The 20,160-nt window shown below is 37.2% G+C and overlaps 1 protein-coding gene and 1 long non-coding RNA gene across 4 annotated transcripts in view; both read right to left on the reverse strand.

Moving 5' to 3' along the window:
• LOC149477772 (uncharacterized) overlaps positions 1–20,160 on the reverse strand; it is a 172,616-nt gene that overhangs the window by 43,387 nt on the left and 109,069 nt on the right. The window lies entirely within an intron of this gene.
• The window catches only part of Tdg (Thymine DNA glycosylase), a 67,786-nt gene that overhangs the window by 32,717 nt on the left and 14,909 nt on the right, over positions 1–20,160 (reverse strand). For all 3 annotated transcript variants that reach the window (XM_089710339.1, XM_089710341.1, XM_089710340.1), the window contains exon 2: positions 4,610–5,209. In XM_089710339.1, coding sequence (XP_089566465.1) covers positions 4,610–5,209 — 600 coding nt within the window. The remainder of the gene's footprint in view (positions 1–4,609; positions 5,210–20,160) is intronic.

Below are 20,160 nucleotides of genomic sequence, written 5' to 3' on the forward strand. Positions count from 1 at the left end.
ATTTTTATCATCTAGTTTTTTCCTTCGTCGCGATAATTATAGAACTTATAGGATTCGTTGAAATCCTAGTTAAATACGGATTAAGACTTCAATCAGTATCATGTTTTATTATCAACTTATAGAAATGTATGCTTGAGCAAAATAAAACGTACATAATATTCTGTTCTTATCATAATTGTTAATTCTATCTCAAAAAATTATATCGTTTATAACATTATAGCCACGTAAATTCAACCTCACTCCTTTACCAAAAGAAATTCATTTGTACCAAAAAGATATCATGACGGACATTTTGTGTTTTGGGTTCACGTGATTCGTTCATTGTCGTTTGACGCGTCTAAGCTCCGTTCAAACGTAAAATTAATTACCCTTTATTTGACTTTAACCTTTAAGCCCTTCCATATTATGATCACGGCCATTTGCTGACTCTTAGATCAGTGGAAAAGACATATAAGGCCAATTCGTTTTAATTAGATCGAGAGGCAGAAGCTAAGATTATATGAATAAATTTTAAAAGCGTATCAATTAAACAAAGAACTGATTGTACTTTAGTAGCCACTACCTGTGTAGGTGTTTCTATGGAGATGAAGAATGTTTTAAATACTCTCACTTCTTCATATTTAATTATCAATCGATATCACCCGCTTTAATTTGCGCCATACTGTACAGTCAGCCATTTTGTCTCCCCGACGAATACGCGCCTTTCGAGCTGCGTTTCCAAATTCAAAACGGGTCTTGTTCCATGGCTAATTCTGAGTTTCATAATATTCGAAAATTTCGCCTTAAGGGCGTTTGTCCACTACAAGGAATTTTACGGTCCGGCATTCCGATTTTTTACGGTCCGATATGGCACGCCATTAATCTATATACTAGCTTGTGCACTATACGTAATTTTACTGTCCGACATTTTACTTTTCCCTATTCCGGATGGTTTGTTGTGTCTACGAGTCGCTGTAGGTATAATTGTTTTCGAATGCCCACTTGCTTGGATTTTACTGTTTTCACTGCATATGTCAATTAAAAGCAAGCTCTTGTTTTACTTTCTTTTAGTTGGCAATGAGATTTGAGAAGTCGGTATTGTTATTTTATATACATTGACCAAGCATTGACCTATAATTATTATCGAAGTAAGTGTTGGTAAATTAAAGTTCAAGTGGGAATAGCTTTAGCTCCTCGTCACCGATTTAAATAAATAAGTGAAACACGCATTTTAAATCTCTTACGGAACTTTACTTTTTATTATAACGAAGTAATATAATATTTCACCTTCTATATTTTTTACTCGTTTCTTGTAAAATGCAAAAACAATCATTTATGATAGCATTATACCGCCAAACTTCCTTGAACTGTACCGCACTGATCCGAGTAAAGACGGACAGGTGCACAAGCAATTCATCGGTTTTTTCATGCCACACCGGACCGTAAAAAATCGGAATGCCGGACAGTAAAATTCCTTGTAGTGCACAAGCGCCCTTACTGTTGTATGATAGTTCGTCTATATCATATTACTAATATAATATAAAAGTGTGGATGAATTAATGTACCTATACGTATGTTTGTACTTTGTTCCTCTTTCCCGTGAAGTTTGTGAGGATGAATGTTTGTATGTTTGTTCCCCTTTTCCGCGAAAATGAACATCTTTTGGTGACACTTTGCACTGATGTAGCTTGTGAAACAGAATATCACACAAGCTATAAAAAATTTACCTAAGGTTTTTTTAACATTCATATCTCTTGCAGGTTCATCTGCGGGTGAAACCGCATGACAAACTTAGTATTACATACACATAGTATAGCCATATAGGTATATAATACAACAATCGCCTCTGGGAACGTCTCCGCACAGGGCAGTGGGTGTGTTGCGATGATACCGCGTCGCGTGCGCGTGGGCCGCGGCCGGTGACCCCATACGGATTTAGCGTCGCGACCCATATCAATGCTATGGTACCCCTTGCCGACGTCCCATATTATTGTTAACGTATCACAATCGGTTTAAGGAAACTTAATATTTATTCCATTTTGCAAAATCTAAAGGTTTTAGGCAACTATTTAGTTTACAAAACGGCGAGAAGTAAACATTAAATAGACTATATTATTTTACGATTATTGGTGTTAAATGTATTAATCATGTACATTATGTCAACATATGCAGAAAACATAATAGAAACTACTAACTAACTAATACTATTTTATTCATTATGGATGACTGCCTCATTATCGATTATCACCAAGAATTTTGTCATCATTAAATTCCCCAAAACTACTTAAACCAAATGAACCTGACCACAATGCAGACTCATTCATTAGAACCGTATCAAATAGATATAAACTGCACGAGTTAAACCGTAGGCATTTAATACAAGCTAGATCTGATTTATGAGATTAAATTATGCAAGCCGCGAAAGGTAAAGTCGCACGTCACGAGGTTCACAGGCAGTTCTGAAATACCGCGGCTCCTTGCCTTGTCTTTCACTTGCAAGAGAATTTCAATACGACTGGTGTACACTACCTACATAGTCAGATCGAGTATGAAAGGTCGGAGTGGTCATGCTGTGCCGCTAACTAGGCCGTCGCATTTAACATCCTGCGTTGGATTTACTTCAAGGAGAATAGGCGGTTTTTATGAGGCAGGAAGGCGAAACTGGCTTGCGCATCCGTGACGAGCTCGGATGTGATGCCAACTTCAAATGGGTTTTGGGCAAAAGGATGGGTAGAGGAAGGGCTGTGGGTACTTAAACACAAAACGTGGAGAGTCAGAGCGAAATGATTAATATGCTTTGACCCGAATTGGGTCACGCTTGAAGCGGGAAAGTTTTAGCAGAATATGCGACACAGTGGTAGCATAATGACTGTATAGTATTGTTATTTATGATCAGAAGGTCGGAGGCAATCCTACGATTACCTACTTTACAATTCCAAGTTTTAATTGCATCTATAGCTCAGTTGTTTTACAACGGTTTTGATCTATTGATTGACTTATAAAAAACATTAAACTAAATTTTGCTACTTGATACACATCGATTGGGATGCAGAGATTTTAATATAAATCTGGCTTTCTTGTGCTGGAAACACATTTTAGAAAATGAAAGCTCTAACCTAATAAAATCCAAATATGCTTTGTGTTAACAAAAGCTCTTCATCTCATTCACGATAACTTTAAACAATTAATAACTGCAAAATACTATAGGTACATTGCTTATTCATACCTAGACGACATTGGTTGTCTAGTTAGTTTCGCAGTTTCGTAGCTCGTATGCAAAATTCTCATAAAAATGCTCATATTCCGTGTCTATGCAATACGGGGAACGAACACAACACAAACAATAAAGACTCCGACAGTTGTCCGTCCGATAAAGAGACAAAAGTTTGCTCTTTTGGCGACTCAGTCTCGAAATAACGAGTTCTAGCTAAAACGTTTTTAAGTAGATTTTTAAGCGCACTTTTCTCATTTTCAAAGAACGCCACGGGGCTTGAATGCCGTCGCTGAAGAGAGCATACAATAACTCTATTCGAAATTCCAATGGCGTAATTTCATTTTCCAATCATAATTTTTCCTACTATAACAAACATTGGCCATTAAAAATATATCAACAAATAAAATAAACATCACTTGATACATTGAAGTTTGCAAAGTAGACGATCGGTGGTTTATTTTTCGGCCAATGTTTGTATTTCAGAACGAAATCTACACATATTAATTTTTCGCTATCAAAAATAACATCAATTTCGCGATTAATACGAAGTTTTATACCTATGTATGAATAAATGCATGAGAACCAATTAAATACCTGTAAGATAAGCCAAAATAATTTTGTAAATCCAAATCATCTTACGCAACAAAATAACTACAATGTAATTAGCATATCGTTGATGGCAAAAAACTGTATTGTTTTTCAGAAACAATTTCAAGTTTTCGGAAGAACCTCCGGTCTTGGAGTCAAATACACGTCAATAAAATAAGGGTTCCGTTTTTGCCATTTTGGCTACGGAACCCTAAAAAGGCATTATCTTATAAGCACGTAGCCTACTAGGTGCTTGACTAATAGTAAATAATTACTTATGCGAGTTTACATAATTTCTCGGAGCTGAATTAGTTCTACACAAGGCAAGGTCTTCCTTAGCAGTATTTCTAGGAATTGTTCTAAAGCCAGCTAGAATCACGGCACATTATTGGCGCCGTGGTAACCCCTTTAACTAGGCTAATATAGCATGTACCTATAATGGATTCAGCGTATTAGGGCCAGGGATCGAGTCTGTTACGCTCTTTTGAACTTTAAGCTAATAGCTCATAAACGAATTACATTAATTACATGTTGCTCTGCTACCCGATGACGGGTGAAATGGGTCAGTTAATGGGGTTGCACCTATATATCTTCACAGGCGAGTGTAATATTTCAATCTATTGTAGTAAAGAAACCCGATTTCGTTCAACCCTTTCTATCTCATCAGCTTCTGTGTGATGTTAAAATTATAGGTACTTTTTTGTCTTTAGAAAAAGTTGCAAAATAAGTCAGCTCGATTAAGATTCTTATACGATACTTCGATTTGAATACCTACTCGCTCAACTCTTTCACACGTGTACATAAAGATAGGAAAAGTTGATAACTTACCCATTTTCATCTTTAATTTTCTTCTTTCTGCCCCGTTTCTTCGGCTGGTTGAGCATCATCTGCTGCGGGTGCATCTGCATATGCGGGTGCTGGTGCTGGTGATGGTCGTGGTGCTGCATATGCGGCGGCATGTGGTGCTGCTGGCCGAGCATCGCACACATCGCGTCCTCCTCTACGAACGAGTAGGGGTCCTCACATTCCTGCTTGATTCCGTTGTATAAGTCTTCAGTGCGTTTCGCGAACTGGTGTTGCATTTGGTGTTGCTGGTGGTGCTGGCTCATGTCGTAGGGGGCGTCCGGTTCGCGTTTGAAGCCGTAAGCGTCTTGCGGGTACTTGGGGAACGGAAAGTGTTGGTACGGCTCTTGTTCGTGGGCGTGCGGAGGCGGCGGCGCCGGTGCTGGCTCGAAGTGCCGGTAAGGTGAGGGGAACGGTCGTTGCAGAAGCGGCTCGAATGGGGGCTCAGGCGGAGGCGAGCGGGGCGCGGGTGGGGCGGGGGATCCCTCGGCGCTGGAGGGCTTCCGCCGCGCCTCGCCGCTGTTGCTCGTCTCGTACCCATCGTCCTGGCTTTCCGCCGCTTTCGGCTTCTCCTCACCTTCCTCCCTGGAAAGGTATTAAACATATTAACTTTTTGATGCTATAAATTATAATACGCGAGGCAGACGTTACTTGAATACATTCTTGGCTCTGAACTTTTGGTGAATTGTAATTAATTTAGTAGCAAGGTATGATAAAAAAATATATTGCTCATTAGCTTTCATCAGAGCTTTATAAAATTTATCGAAATATCGTTATTGAGTCAATTTTTATTTAAAACCTCGACTGCATTATAAAAACAAGTAATCAGTTTTATCAGCCTTGATATAGAGAGCCAGAATTCCGTTCACCATTTCCTAGCACGATTCCATTTCACGTACAAATGGCCTAAGGTTCTTTGGAATCGTTAAAAATTTACGTACGTGTCTGCCTCACGTCCCTTACATGTACAATTATGTATGTAACGCTGCAATGTAAAAAAAATACACGGTACGATCATTAAACCCATGTGAAGTTGCGAATTTATCAACATAGCCGCTGGCAGGCGTGAAACTCGGCCGGCAAGGTGCATATCACTCCCCTATTAATTAACGTGGAGAGCATTCACGAAATAAACGCCCGTATTTACTATCTGTTAGTGATATTTTTTTGCAGTGACGTCAGTATGCAGGTGCGAATTATCGGCCTGCGATGTCTTTGGACGCGGTCACAGCGAGGCGCTTGTTTGTTTCACGGTTTAATGTATCGTGTGTTACGCTCATTGCACTTATAAACTGTTTTTATAGCATCTCTTGGATATTATGCAAAAAGTGGCAGAGGTGATCGGGAGTAGGTATCGAGGTTTGGTGGAAAAACCTCAATGTGAAATGTTTATGAGCGATGTATGTGTTCGTTTTTAATGTGTCGAATTAATTCTTTGTATAGGTTACTGAATTAACACGTTCACTGCGCCATCATTATCAAAGAACTTTCAGCTGGTGCTTTGGAGACCTAAAAGATCTCGAAACTTACCAACCCTTTGGTGCGATTGAGACCTAATCAGTCTCCTAAAGATACAGTTTTGAAAATAATTTATATCTTCCAGAAAACAATGACATATACTTTGAAGTTTTTGTGGATGAAAGATAGTCTATTGTTTTATATTTTGCTAGGTTCGCACGCAGTTATGACATTTGAATAAATTACAAATACCAAAAAAAAATTAGATATCGATTGTATCTCGTACCGCAACCGAAGATAGTTCAATATGTGTAGTAAGTAGTGATGGGAATGTCAGTTATCGATTGAAATAGTTTTATTAATTATGTAAAGTGTTTTTCATTAAAACATGGTAAGCACATTGATTGCTTGCATTGCGCGCATATGGTAACAATTCGTTTTCCGAACATTTTCCAAAATCTTTATTATACTGGACGATGCAGCAGTATAATCCGGCTTTGATTTTTTTGTTCTTCTCCGTAGATACTGCTTTCCGAATCGGTGGTAAATGTTAAAAATATGTAATGACGTTTCAAAAGTGCTTGTAGAAGAAGTCTAATTGAATAAATAAATGTTTGAGTTTGAGTTTGTTAGAAATAAATTGATTTTTTTCACTTTTTTCTTTTAAAGAACTCATTGTTTATAAAAAAATAATCAACACCTAGATGCGCCAGTATTATTTCCAAAACGAGCGAGCTCCCACATCGATGCTAGGACAACACTAAAGCGAATCACGCAGCACCCGCGCTGCCTACCCTCCCTCTCTTGCGTCTACGAGGCCTACGATTCCACGAGTACCGACATATCTCCTAACGCAAGGAATGAATATAATTACAGTATTGTGCGTTAGGGACCTAATCCATCTCTAATTTATTTTTTAATGTTATTGAACTCAGTTTTAAGAAGGAAGCAAATATGTATATTTGTTCTACTCATACTTAAAGAACTTTACAAGTTAGATCCTACCGCAAGGAGTGAAAAACACGATTATATTCAACGCACAAAACAAAAGTCCCGCAAGGGATCTGATAGATCTCGTAATGCAGCGAACGTGTTAATGTGTTTGACCATCATTGCATCGACAAAAGTACTTATACGACAACAAAAGTAAAGATAAGTGATTGTTTGTAGTTTCAAATTACTGCCTTAAAAGATAGTAAATGGCCTCCTTAGCAAAACAATAGAGTTTAGTTTAGAATTAGCAAAAAAAAGAGAATAGTACACCACAAGAGAAGTAGCAAGCATCACCTGGTTAAAACATAGTGAATAAACTTGAATGTGAACGAACCAACGATCTGGCATTCAAAGTTAGACATAAGTCAGACAAAAGTTAGTTCGACAACTACACAAGTGCCCGAAGTTAGAACTTCGCCGTGCAAACTTTCGATACTTGTAACAACTATATAAGTTACTTTTAATGTTGACGACAAGTATTCCACGGCAACACGCAAATTTAAGAGTATGTACAGTTATGTTTTTCCACAGAACAAATATGTAGGAACGCAAATTAAAGAGCCTTCAGGTATATATATGTTTTCGTGGAGAAATGATATAATAAAATGACAAAAACAGTTGCCTGTTTGTTTTGCAATGACATTTAACAGAGAAAGTGAAATGAATAAAAACCACGTGCTATATATAGTCTATGGTGCATCTGTCTTAATTAAGTAATACACCTATCTTCCAATGTTCTACACGACGAAAGCTATCAATAAATTCTCAAGATTACGATGTGGGCGAAGTACTTCAATTTAATTGTTTAATTTTATGTTTGCAGCATTTCTAACTTCCAAGAAGAGAAGGGGCTTACACAGACTTACAGAAACCTAAGTATGACCATAACGGTTCTTTTTACCGTATTTGTACGTACAAAATGTTAAATGCAATTCAAAAAACCACAGGTACTCTTGTCCCGCTTTATTGTAAAACTATTTAGATACTTTGCGGGTCTTTGATTTTGACACAATTTTTATGAGACCAACTTCAAAAGCGCAAATAAATCGCATCTTTTTACAATACAGTAGGTAACGGGACACGATCTGACGTAATCTCTAGATACAATACCCCAAAAACAACATAATGCACTATTCCAAATCGATGTGAATGTAAATCATAAGGCCTAAGTGTCCGGAAGCAATAAATAAAAGCGCCAATTCTGTCCAACTGTCCTTTACCGTGACAAAAACAAATAAAGCAGAAGGCGAATTTACGACAATCGTAGACCGTTCGTATAATATCATTCTGACGTCACACTCGCACCTAAAGCCTTATAAGGTTGGGTCGCCTAAGATCGGACGCATATGCCGAAAATTTTATACGTACTGTATTTTTTATTTTATTTCTCATGATTCGATGTCGTTTTTCTGTTGCGGTCAACTGTAAATTGATGACAAGAAAATATTGTTTAACCCCTAATTTTTTGGTTTGCGTAGATGCTATCTATCTAAGCAAATTTAGAGCCTAAAAAGCAGACTTTTTTCGACTTACCATAGTGAAGAAAATAACAGTTCGGCCGAAGATCGGACTATGTAGTATCTTCACTTCTATGCGTTTAATAATAATGTTAACATTAGGAAAACATCCGGACTTACGTCCATACATTGAGCATCAATGATTGAGTCAGGAAATTCCTCAAAAAATTTGACAAAGAAGTTTTTTTTTTTTATTGCGTTTTTTAGTCCGGTCTTCCCTCCTCATCCTAATTAAGTTTCTCAAACTTTTATCCTCCGTGTTCTAGGACTAAATAATGAAAATGTACCTAAGGTCTGATAGTCATAGCGTCATTGGATAGTTAAATATATTAAAAGTTAACAATTATTGCGCATTATTGCATAAGGCGCAGTCAAGAGCTAAACTTCGGTCCGATCTTCGGCATTGGGAGGGAAGATCGGATCTTGGGTTGTGAACGTCCTAGGCGTAATCAAAGTATACAGATGGAAAGAGGATTCGCTAATTCTGCCCCAAAATAATTAATTACATTATTTCAATGAAAGTACTCTCCACAATGAGCCATCAAAATTTTGTAGGTAAGATCGGATCGACGATTTTCGCCACAAAATACACCTTTTCTGCTGAATCACCTGTGTACACGTCCCGTCTGGTCGCTGGCCGGCCGCAGAGTGAAGAGAGGGGCAGAACAAAATGGCGGATCTAGTAGTGTTGGTAGCAGTAGAGAATATTGCCTAGTTTGCGAGTTATTCCATGCATCCGATCTTATGTCACATCCGATCTTAGGCGACCCAACCTTATAAGTTGGCCTTTTTTCAAGACTGCACGCCTACTTTCAATGCGCTAATATACGTAATCTTTAAGTACGCCGAGATCTTGTAGTGTTAAGTAGCTAAAAACATTCCAAGTTTACACCTTAACGTAGCATGTATGAAAGTAAAACCTACTTTCAATGAAAATGTATACCGCAACTTTGAATAGAGAAAAAAATTTCGAATTTAAATTTCGAAAAGTCGCCAATTTCAAATCCGCATACAAAATGAAGCCATTCAAATTACATCTGATTAGTATACCTATAACCTGATCTATAAAGAATTAAATATAGTACATATTGGGGTTTTCAATTTTAATAATCAATTAGCAGTAATGGCTTACACTTGCATATGTTACGTTCCTGTTGTCCTTGACTAAGGAGTCACGTGTTTAAACAGAGCAAGTTGTAATGAACAAAAACGTCACACACTTTTACATTGTAAGTACATTCATTTAGTGAAGCTGGTAATATAAATTTTCATACGGTTATCTGAATTTGTAAAATCTAAAAGAACGTTGGATTCCAATACCTTCACACAAATCTTGAAATTGAACCGTATGGAACATAAAAATAAAATCAAAATTTAATATTTAATATTGCTTAAATATCAACACATGTGTTTATGTGGTGGTGACTGGTGACCACTTAACATCAGGTGGCCCACCAGCCCCTTTGCTTGCTCTGACATAAAAAAAATATCATATATATGGTGATATAGGTAATAGGTATATCATAGTGGCTATCACACAGTAGATATTGAGACTACTATTAACCTCGTTAATAGCGAGCAAAAAAACAACATAAAAAATGAACACGCCACATATAAAAATGATTAATATGACACATTAAAATATTAGTATCCAATACACAACATCGTCATCATATCGCATGGCATTTATCTCATCAGGTGCCACCCGTCTCTGCTTGCTTGCAATAAAAACACTTAGTACATAGAGCGCAGATGCTCCGAGTGCCCTTGGATTTTCGGCATAAATATTAAAGATATTTACGCAGGTGATTAGTCACCTGTCTTACACAAACAGGTCGGTTTAGCCTCGGCGCAGCTAAGTCGGCCGACCTCAAACAAAAGGCCTAGACCAGACAATGCGGATCGCGCCGTTCGAGGGACGTTTACGTTGACATTACGCCACGCGTTAAAAGAATACGTTTCTCTTTCAGTGATACGCCATTCCACATGTACCCATTGTATTCAGACTAGCTATTCTAGCTAATGCCAATAGGTTAAACTACCTATAGAAAACATTATTTCCTAAATTGTGGCCATCGATGACAGAACAACTACTACTATGCAAAAACTTCCATTGAAACGAATTGATATACGTATTGAACTATGAAACTGATGACAAAGAACAAAATATTCACAAAGATTTATTTAAAAACCACTTTATATAATTTATACACATCTTAAAGAAATTGCATAAAAATGATGAATGCAGTCGAACGGTAAAATTGTATTTGTTTACACAAGAATATTATAAACATCAATAGCATTGCGAATAGCAAAGAATGAACTTTAATGGCGCCGATATAATAAATTGCCTGCAACTTGTCATAGTCTTTGATACACAAGTTATATTTTAAACCAGTTTAAGAGCACTTTAAGATATTCCTGTACGTAATCAATAATTAAATTATGTCATGAATAAAATGTGTGACTGTAAAACAGTATTTTAAATTACTAAAGAAAACGACGCAGTCTAAAAGGCAGGGGAGGCGAAATTTGGGAGAGATATTCCTCTAATCAGGGGTGAATTAAAAGAATTTAGAAATCTCATCCCCAAAGGATTTGTATCCTTATACAAATCCTTTGGGGATGAGATTTCTAAATTACGACCCCTTGGTCGTAGTTTATGTACACTGTACAGTAAAGAGGGATTAGGAATCGACAAGAATTCATTTTACCATATTGTAAAGTCAAACTTGTAAAAGTTTTAAAATAAATTGTGGCACAGGTAATAAAATAAGACGGATCAATCGACATTCGATGCGACCACCCATTGCCAGATTGATTGAAACAACTCGTTCACTCGCGACGTAAATAGCTCAATAAGATAGTTAGACATAAACACCCATTCATTAGCAATTACGACAAACGATCACACTTGTAACGGAGCGAAAACTGTTCCGGGAAGCCGTCAAACTTTCCACAAAGTTGCCTCGTTAAACCCTCAACAGACTTTCTGACAAATCTAAATTTTATTTCGCAACACGGCGACCGAGCAAGGTCTCGATGCGAACCTGATAACAAGGCCGCGCTGCGTTTTTATAAGCTAATAACCAAGATACGTAGATACACTTACACATTGTTGAAAATTTTTATAATCGTAAAACGCGCCATAAACTTTTGCGCAAAAAACTCGCCACACCGCGCGCCGAGATCATTTAATATGAGCGTCGATTTATTTTACAGCTTAATACGATCGTCGCGTTTATTACATTATAAATAAAACAAAACGTTATGTGCGCGTAAGTTTTAAATTTCCTTCGATTAGGAGTATTGTTACGTTGTTTTTATAGTGACTGATATTACGTATGCACCGAACGTATGGTCCATATCGAAATACATTTAAGAAATTTATATCTCTACAGTTCTGATGCTGTACCACAACAGATTTTATCAATTATTAATAAAATACTATGTACTTATTGACAAATCCTGTACAAGTTTTTCTATTAAATAAAATAAAACCTTTTCTCATCTAGCGCAATCTCAATGACGAAATTACGATATTTCAAACGATATTTAAATATCATAAGATATAGACATTAATAAACATGTAGATTTAACAAGTTTTACATAAAAGCTAGTCTATTTTTAACAACGACGCTCCACGTGCAACCTTCTTGTCTATTGCTAACAAAAACAGTGCGTTTGCAGATGACAAAAAAACGCAATAAAATATAACGAGCGTATAATTCAATTTTCCATTAGTCTGACTCTAAATAGATACGACAAAACGTCTAATTAACGTCATGCCGTCATACTTCCATTGCAAAGATTAATGTTTGATATTTAAAGCATCCACGCTATTTCAAATTCATTGACAACCAGCACACGTTTCATTCATAACATAAACTACAAAACAAATAAAAGGCACCTTTAAATCCAATAAAAACAATTAATAAATAAACAATTCAACACAAACAAAAACTAGTGTACAAGATAAAACCTCAAAAACAATCAATAAACGAACAGTTACCGCAATCCAAATCCAACGCAACATGAGCGTTGAATTATTAAAACTCCAATAGGCAATCAATTAAACTGGATTCATCCCGATAAAAAAACAATACGGGAACAGAATTCGAAATGAGCGAATCAGCTGATCGAGATCCCGCATTATACCACGGCAATAAACATAAATGCCACATGAATTGAGTTTCATTCATAAAAGTGTTCACTTGAATTATTACCGCGCGCTACTATGGACTCGTTGTAAACAAATGTGTAATGCGACGGTTTATTGGTGCGCCTGATACGGCCGATCATTGCGACTAAACATTATGTATTGTGGTGCATATTTTAATGTTTCATTTGCGTTCACGTGCGAGTTGTTTGCTTTGATTAGAACTAAAGGTCGTGTGCGCGTATATTTTGCAATGGGAAAGGGGAATTGAATTTGTATGAGCTAAAATAAAATAAAATATATAATTTTATAATTAATGGTATATATGTATGTAACATCGAAATGAACATTCTCCTGTATACGAAACCCGCATTCACTTTGTTTCACAACTGAGAAGGGAAAACATGTTTCTGCAACAAACTTAAACATCTCTGGGTACATACTTATTATTTACTAGTGTTCCGCCCCGGCTTCGCCCGTGGTACCTACATGTTTAATCTATCCTATCTCTCAAGTAGAGGTCCGCGCCGCAGTCCAAAAGCCCAGCGGCGGCGCGCCGGGTGCGGCACCCGGCGCGGCGCGGCGTCGCCGGCGTGGACTAGTTATTTTTAAAGTTATTAGGGGGTGAACGGGCAGTAGAATAATCTCTCTTTAAGTTTAATAAAAAAAATATTTTTATTAAAATTAAGTAGCTTAACTATTTAATCATGAACATGATAATTATAAACATTGCCAATTTTATTGGCAATGTTATGTCAGAGCAAGCAAAGGAGCAGGTGGGCCACCTGATGTTAAGTGGTCACCACCGCCCATAAACACCTGTAACACTTCTAGTGTTACAGGTGCTTTGCCGGCCTTTTATGGACAAACAAGCTCTTTTCTTGAAGGCCCCAATGTCGTAGTCGTTCGGGAACACCGCAAGTGGCAAATCGTTCCATAGTTTCACCGTACGCGGAAGGAAGTTGCGGGTGAAGCGGACAGTGGTGGAGCGCCAACCATCCAGATGGTGCGGATGGAACTGGTTTTTACGGCGCGTGGTCCAGTGGTGGAACTATGCGGCTGGTAAAAGGTGGAACAATTCCTCAGAGCACTCCCCATAGTAGATTCTGTACAGTATACAGAGAGACGCAATGTCTCTTCGCACTGACAGTGGATCGAGCCTATACGGTCATCGACAATTCGAGCTGCTCGACGTTGGATGCAGTCAAGAGGAAGGAGTTGATACTGTGGGGCTCCAGCCCAGAGATGAGAACAGTACTCCATATGCGGTCGCACCTGAGCCTTGTACAGCTGAAGTCGGTGGGCCGGCTTGAAGTACTGTCTCGATCTACTGAGCACACCAAGTTTTTTCGAGGCTAATTTAGCCTTCGCTTCCAAATGACTGCGGAATTGTACGTCACTCGAGATTTCAACTCCGAGGATTCCGATATACTAAGGGGAGTACTTTTAAACCGATGTTCTACGACAAATGGGGTCTTTTTAGCGGTGAACGAGCAAACCTGTGTCTTTAGGGGATTGAACTCGACAAGATTAAGTTCGCCCCAATCCGAGACTTCTTGGAAAGAAGACTCGACTTCAGACACAAGTTTGTTTCGACTCTCATTGAGGCTTTCCTTTGAGGTGGGATAATCGATATATCGATATAGTACATCGATATAGTAGACATTGTCTACTATATCGATGCGACGATGCCGTGTTGTAGACAACAACGCGTGCGTGACACATGGTTCGCGCGCAAAATTTGAACTCGGCGCCAATTTTTCTGTGACCCGGCGGCGGCGGCGGCGCGCCGGGGTCTCTCGGCGGCGGCACGCCGGCGTGGCGCGGACCTCTACTCTCAAGTTAGATCGAACTGCACATGGTGTGCGAATTTTATTATAATCGGTTAAGTGGTTTAGGAGTCCATTGAGGACAAACATTGTGACACGAGATTTATATATATTAAGATTAATAATGGAAAAATAAATCCTTTACTGCAATTTGCTAAAGGTAAACAAAACAACAAAGAAAGAAAAATGAATCATCTAATGGCTAGTTAGGAAACAAGAATTTTGAGATTCTATACCCCTCAAGTTGGGGATGAAAAAAAGGATAAAACACAATAATTTAACCACTCAAACTCAATACCATCATGTCCACTTTTTATAGGAAGCTCGTACAAACCCTTTTGACCGATTCGGCATAATTTAAGGGGCCGTTCTCCCAAAAATCTGATGAATTACTTATTAACCATGCATTGCATGTAGTGGAAAGCTCCAAATAAAATTTTTACATCACCATTTTGCGTTAGGGGAAGAACTCCTTTGAGTAAAACGTGGCCTAGACGAATATATTAAATTTACATTTAAAGTTCTTCTATCTTTCAAGGAATAGGTACCAATACAGCCTAGATCAGTCGAAAATATACAATATTAATAGTAATCTTTCAAGGAATACCCTTGACGTAGGTAAATTACGCAAACAATTTTGCAACGCATTTTTTAAAGTTTAAGGCCTATTATAGTTGACTAAATTCTTGACCATTAAAACCGATCAGTCTTAACATCCGACGTCTATTACACATTGAGAAGCAAAAAAATTTGGTGAGAGTCAACAGGAAACCTACCGGTTCTAATTTGGGACCTAGAGCCTGAGATATTTATTTTATTTTTATCTTAATTGCACAACATGGCAACAAAATATGAAATTTAGTAATTATTTTTTGTAATTTTGCAAAAATTACATAATCAGTGTACCTAATATGAAATGTTATATTTTGAAAAAGTAGTTTTGCGACTGTCGATTGCGAAATAAAAAATTATGTGTGAGAAACATATAAACAGTTTTGCCAGGTATTCGGGTTTGATGCCTGGGTCCAGCGTATTCTTTTTTTAAGGAATTTCTTTGTTACAACCCGCAGTTTGGCACCGTGGGTTATAACAATGTCCCTATTATTGTATATGGCACTGCAGCAAATCTGACACAATATAAGTTTAAAGAAGACGAAATAGGATTGATATTAATTATAATTTATACTTTGTATTGTTACTTCTTGATGGAACTGCATTTTTTTGAATTGTGTTTCTTTACTATTGATATTAATTATTTAATTTTAACATTACTTACTAGCTTTCCGACCGCTTTATCTCACTATTAATGAAAACTGCGTCAAAATCCGTATTGTAGATTTTTTGCTAGATCTAAACATACATAGGAACTGTTTTATACTGTGTAATGATAAGTCGGGGGCAGACAGCTTGTTTAGCGATTATAATATATACAACTAATTTAAATTCTATTTTTGGATTCTTGCAAAATTACATTTCACGCGTCCGACATGCTTTTTGTGTTGAAATCTAGATCGTTAGGATGTGAAAGTCCAATAAAAGCGCTAAATTTATACATAATTGATATTTTTTGCGTGTACAGGATTCAATTAAGACGATATTTTTAGACGGTAGTTTTTATCAGTGTTTCATAAGTTATTTAGGTATCCTAGTTTTGTTGTTATTATATAAAAACTAGCGGCCCGCCCCGGCTTCGCCCGTGGTACATATGAAAAATAGATGTTGGCCGATTCTCAGACTTACCCGATATGCAGAGAAAATTTAATGAGAATCGGTCCACCCGTTTCGGAGTAGTATGCAGACTAACATTGTGACACGAGAATTTTATATATAAGAAGATTAAAAGACTTCCATACTTTAGGTATATGATACTGTTCAACTGTTAAACATGTTAACAAAATGTGAATATTATTTTACCTCGTTGCGGAACCCTAGAAACTTTAAATTCAACGTGTAATGCTTTGTAACATTTGACACGTGACCCCATGACCATTTATCTCTTTATTTTAGACGAGGACACTTTCGCATACACTTTGTACCTACGTAACCTGTCCTATTTATTTAGATTATTAAATTTGCACAAATTTACAATTAACCAAAAGCCTATGGAAACTAGACGAGTATCGATACAATGTTTAGCTAAGCCGTAGCTAAAATACATAATATATTACCCATCGAACCCATTCTCTAAAGTCTAAAAACACAATAGAGCCATCCACTGAGCCATCAGATAATATTCAGAAATTAGGTTAAGCCAAAAGGCAAATCACCAATCACGGCGCTCGGTGCGGGCAACCCCACATTTTGAAGTAGGCAACCCAGTCAGCATTCATTAACTTTGTCAAGAGCCTATCTACGAATTGGGTAACCGAAATAAACAAAACTTTAATATATTCACGCTTTGTTTGCCTAGACTTTATGTTTCGCTTGAATAAAGAGGAATGTATATTTAGTTGCGGCGAGCAAACGAGAAAATACGCGCGACGAAATAATATATTAGGTACTGAAGGAGATGGAACCACAAGGCTGACTGCGGATCTAAAGCAGTAGGTTCTCTTAATAGATTCATTGCGAACTGGTTTTTCTCAAGAACGAGCAATTAGTGCGAGTATAAGAACTGAGAAATCACAAAATGGTTCTTAGCTAGAGACTGATAAAAAATTGTCTAGGCTCAGTAGACCAGAATGCACCTAGAAGCTTGATAAATAGAATCCTATTCAATACGTTGGGATTTTTTTCATAAAATAACATCATAATTTACAAGTAGGTACATACAATCCCATATATACGTTACGTACTGTAATTTTTTATGCGACTTAATGATATCTTTAAAAAAATACTATAACTACGTAAATAGATTTTATACTGCATAATAAATATACAGCTTTTTATACGAAGGATAGCACTGAGCACCTTGAAGACTAATGTCGAATACGAACTTCCTTTTCGTACAAACCGACCTTTGTATTTTGTTTGACCTCAAGCAGTTATAGCACCTAAACGGTCAGACGTAAAAAGTAGCAATTATACCACAAAAACAACAACATATTGCGTTTATTAAGCGTCATCAGATTCAATTCGTCTAACAAATTTACATGTCACTAATGTCATGATACGCCCATACCTGACATTAATTAATAGGCAGATGTGAATCTATGATAACTCATTTAACTTTTTTGTTTGCGTTAGCCTGAGTAAACTTAATAATTTTCCTTGTTAAAAAAAACATCGTTTTGTAAAAATAAATCATTCACACTGATAAATTAATCGTGATGACATATTATTACTCATAAGATGTAAGTAATAAGAAAATATTATATGATAACCATTGCAGAAAAAGTAGCTTCGACAAAAACAGTTCAACCTAGGGCATGCAGAACCGGATCCGGTTCCAAGTTTCTGAAACCCGGTTCCAAATCGAACTCAGAACCGGGTAGAACCGGGTTACCCGGTTCTTTTATAATACTTCGGAAAAAATACGAAATTAAACAAAAGTAACTGCAAAAGTACCTGATAGGCCTTTTATTTTACGCGGCTTGTGTCTTATTTCATTAAGGGCCGATTTTTCAATCCTTGGATAAAACTTATTAGTCGAATAATGTATAAAACTACCATTTTAAAAACGTATTGTAATTGCCCGTATTTGACAGTTTACGTAACATTTTAATATTATCGAGTAATACTTTATTGGACAGATAAGTTTTATCCAAGCATTGAAAAATCGGCCCTAAATTAATAAAGAAACAAAATTTCAATACTTCTCTTTATTTATCAGTCTTATAAAAGTACCTTGGCCCTTAGTCAAACGTCAGTATCGCCAAGGAATAGAAATTGCTAACGCTAATTATTGACATAAGCTCATGATATTTTGGTAATGGTTCGGTCACACTACCAACGACGATGACGACCACGACCAAAATTCAAATCTTGCCAAAATTTATTCAAAATAAAATATTTAAATCTCCCGTCATTACGGTACTCGGAAAAAAATTAATTCGAGGTCAATTAATAAAAAAAATAGTTTTTTTTGCGATTTTCGCCGAGACGGTAAGTTTATCATACAATCACCTGGAACCAAGATTGTACATCATAAAAAAGGTTAAATACATTTTTTCCTAGGAGTTACCGTTTCTACGAAAAACCTATTTTTTTATCCATTGATCTCGAAAAAATTTTTTTAATTGTGTTTTGCACAATTTATTTAATTTCGACTGGATGAAAATTTTGTTCGTGGTCGTCGTCGTCGTTGGTAGTGTGACCGAAACCTTAGGCAAAACATCATACGCATATGTCAATTTGTATCGATAGCGTATTCTATTCCTTAGGCCCTTCGCTCATGGAGCTACTCAAAAATGACTGAACTAATCAGTAATTACGATTACAAACCAGTTACAAATTGTATCTCGCATACAACGCTACTCAAGTTATAAGGTTTCAGTCACTTGTCAATGTTTGCTCGTTCATTTTTATCATAAAAAACAAAGAAACTCGGGAAACCAGTAGCGTGGAGACCGGCACGACGCGTCGCGCGTGATTGGTTGCTAACGCGTTACTCACCAGTTAGTAACTAGTCGCGTCGTGTGCGAATCTCCGTAGAACATGTATGGGCTGTGACGCTCAGGCAACTCGTGAGTAATTTGAGTTTGTGACTAGTTCTTTTTGAGTAGCTCCATGAGCGAAGGGCCTTAGCGTTTTGACGGTTGTCTCGGCGCTCTTGTTATCATAATATCACATAAAAACATGAAAAGTACCCAGCTGTAGGTTTTGAGTCCCATGCGAATGTCGAAATTTGCGAAAATTTTCAGCATTTACGGCTGTATCTTTTGATGCGTTGGCTTGTGAGTTCGACTTTTTCACATAAAAGGGACCGAAGACTTGAGTATTAGATATAAATTTCAGCTTGATACCAAAAACAAAAACATGACTGGATCATTATATGAATCAGTAAAATTAACAGCTTTTCAAATTCACGAGAAATCTAATAAAAATATTTCTGTAGCTTAATTTTGGTGATTTTCGTACCCTAATTTTTTTTGGTAATACAACCGTAGGAAACTTACAGTATCTAAGGTTAGACAACCAATCGGAGCCACGCTTGAGGCGTGGCACGAAAATTGGCGATGCACGTGAGTCTGACGTTGCCTGATATACAATAAATTTGGTAAAATAATGCAGCAAAATATAAATAATACTTTATATTTTAATATTTTGGTCGGAACCGGGAGAACCGGGTTTCATACTATTCAGACCCGGTTCTCAAGATCATCAAAAAACCCGGGTTTACCCGGGTTTTTCGGAACCGGGTAAACCCGGGTGCATGCCCTAGTTCAACCGAGCCTATTATCAAAATATAGTCAAAAAAATTTAAAGGCAACAGTGCGAGAAAAAGCCTCAACAAATAAAATAAAAATCGAATCAATACAAAACGCACCCATACACGCAAACAATTAAAACCACGTTGCGCGTTATCCCACCCGGCTTTTCCACGTCATTCTAGAAACTGGGACGTCTCAAACGGTTGGCGATTTTCTATTTCCAGTACCTACGTACATTATGGAGGAGCTGTGCGGCTGCAGTGCGAGT

This window comes from Colias philodice, chromosome 24, assembly GCF_061535455.1.
Source record: "Colias philodice isolate Cphi_HAF_F1 chromosome 24, ilColPhil1 Martin Lab GWU primary, whole genome shotgun sequence".
Classification (NCBI taxonomy): Eukaryota; Metazoa; Arthropoda; class Insecta; order Lepidoptera; family Pieridae; genus Colias; species Colias philodice.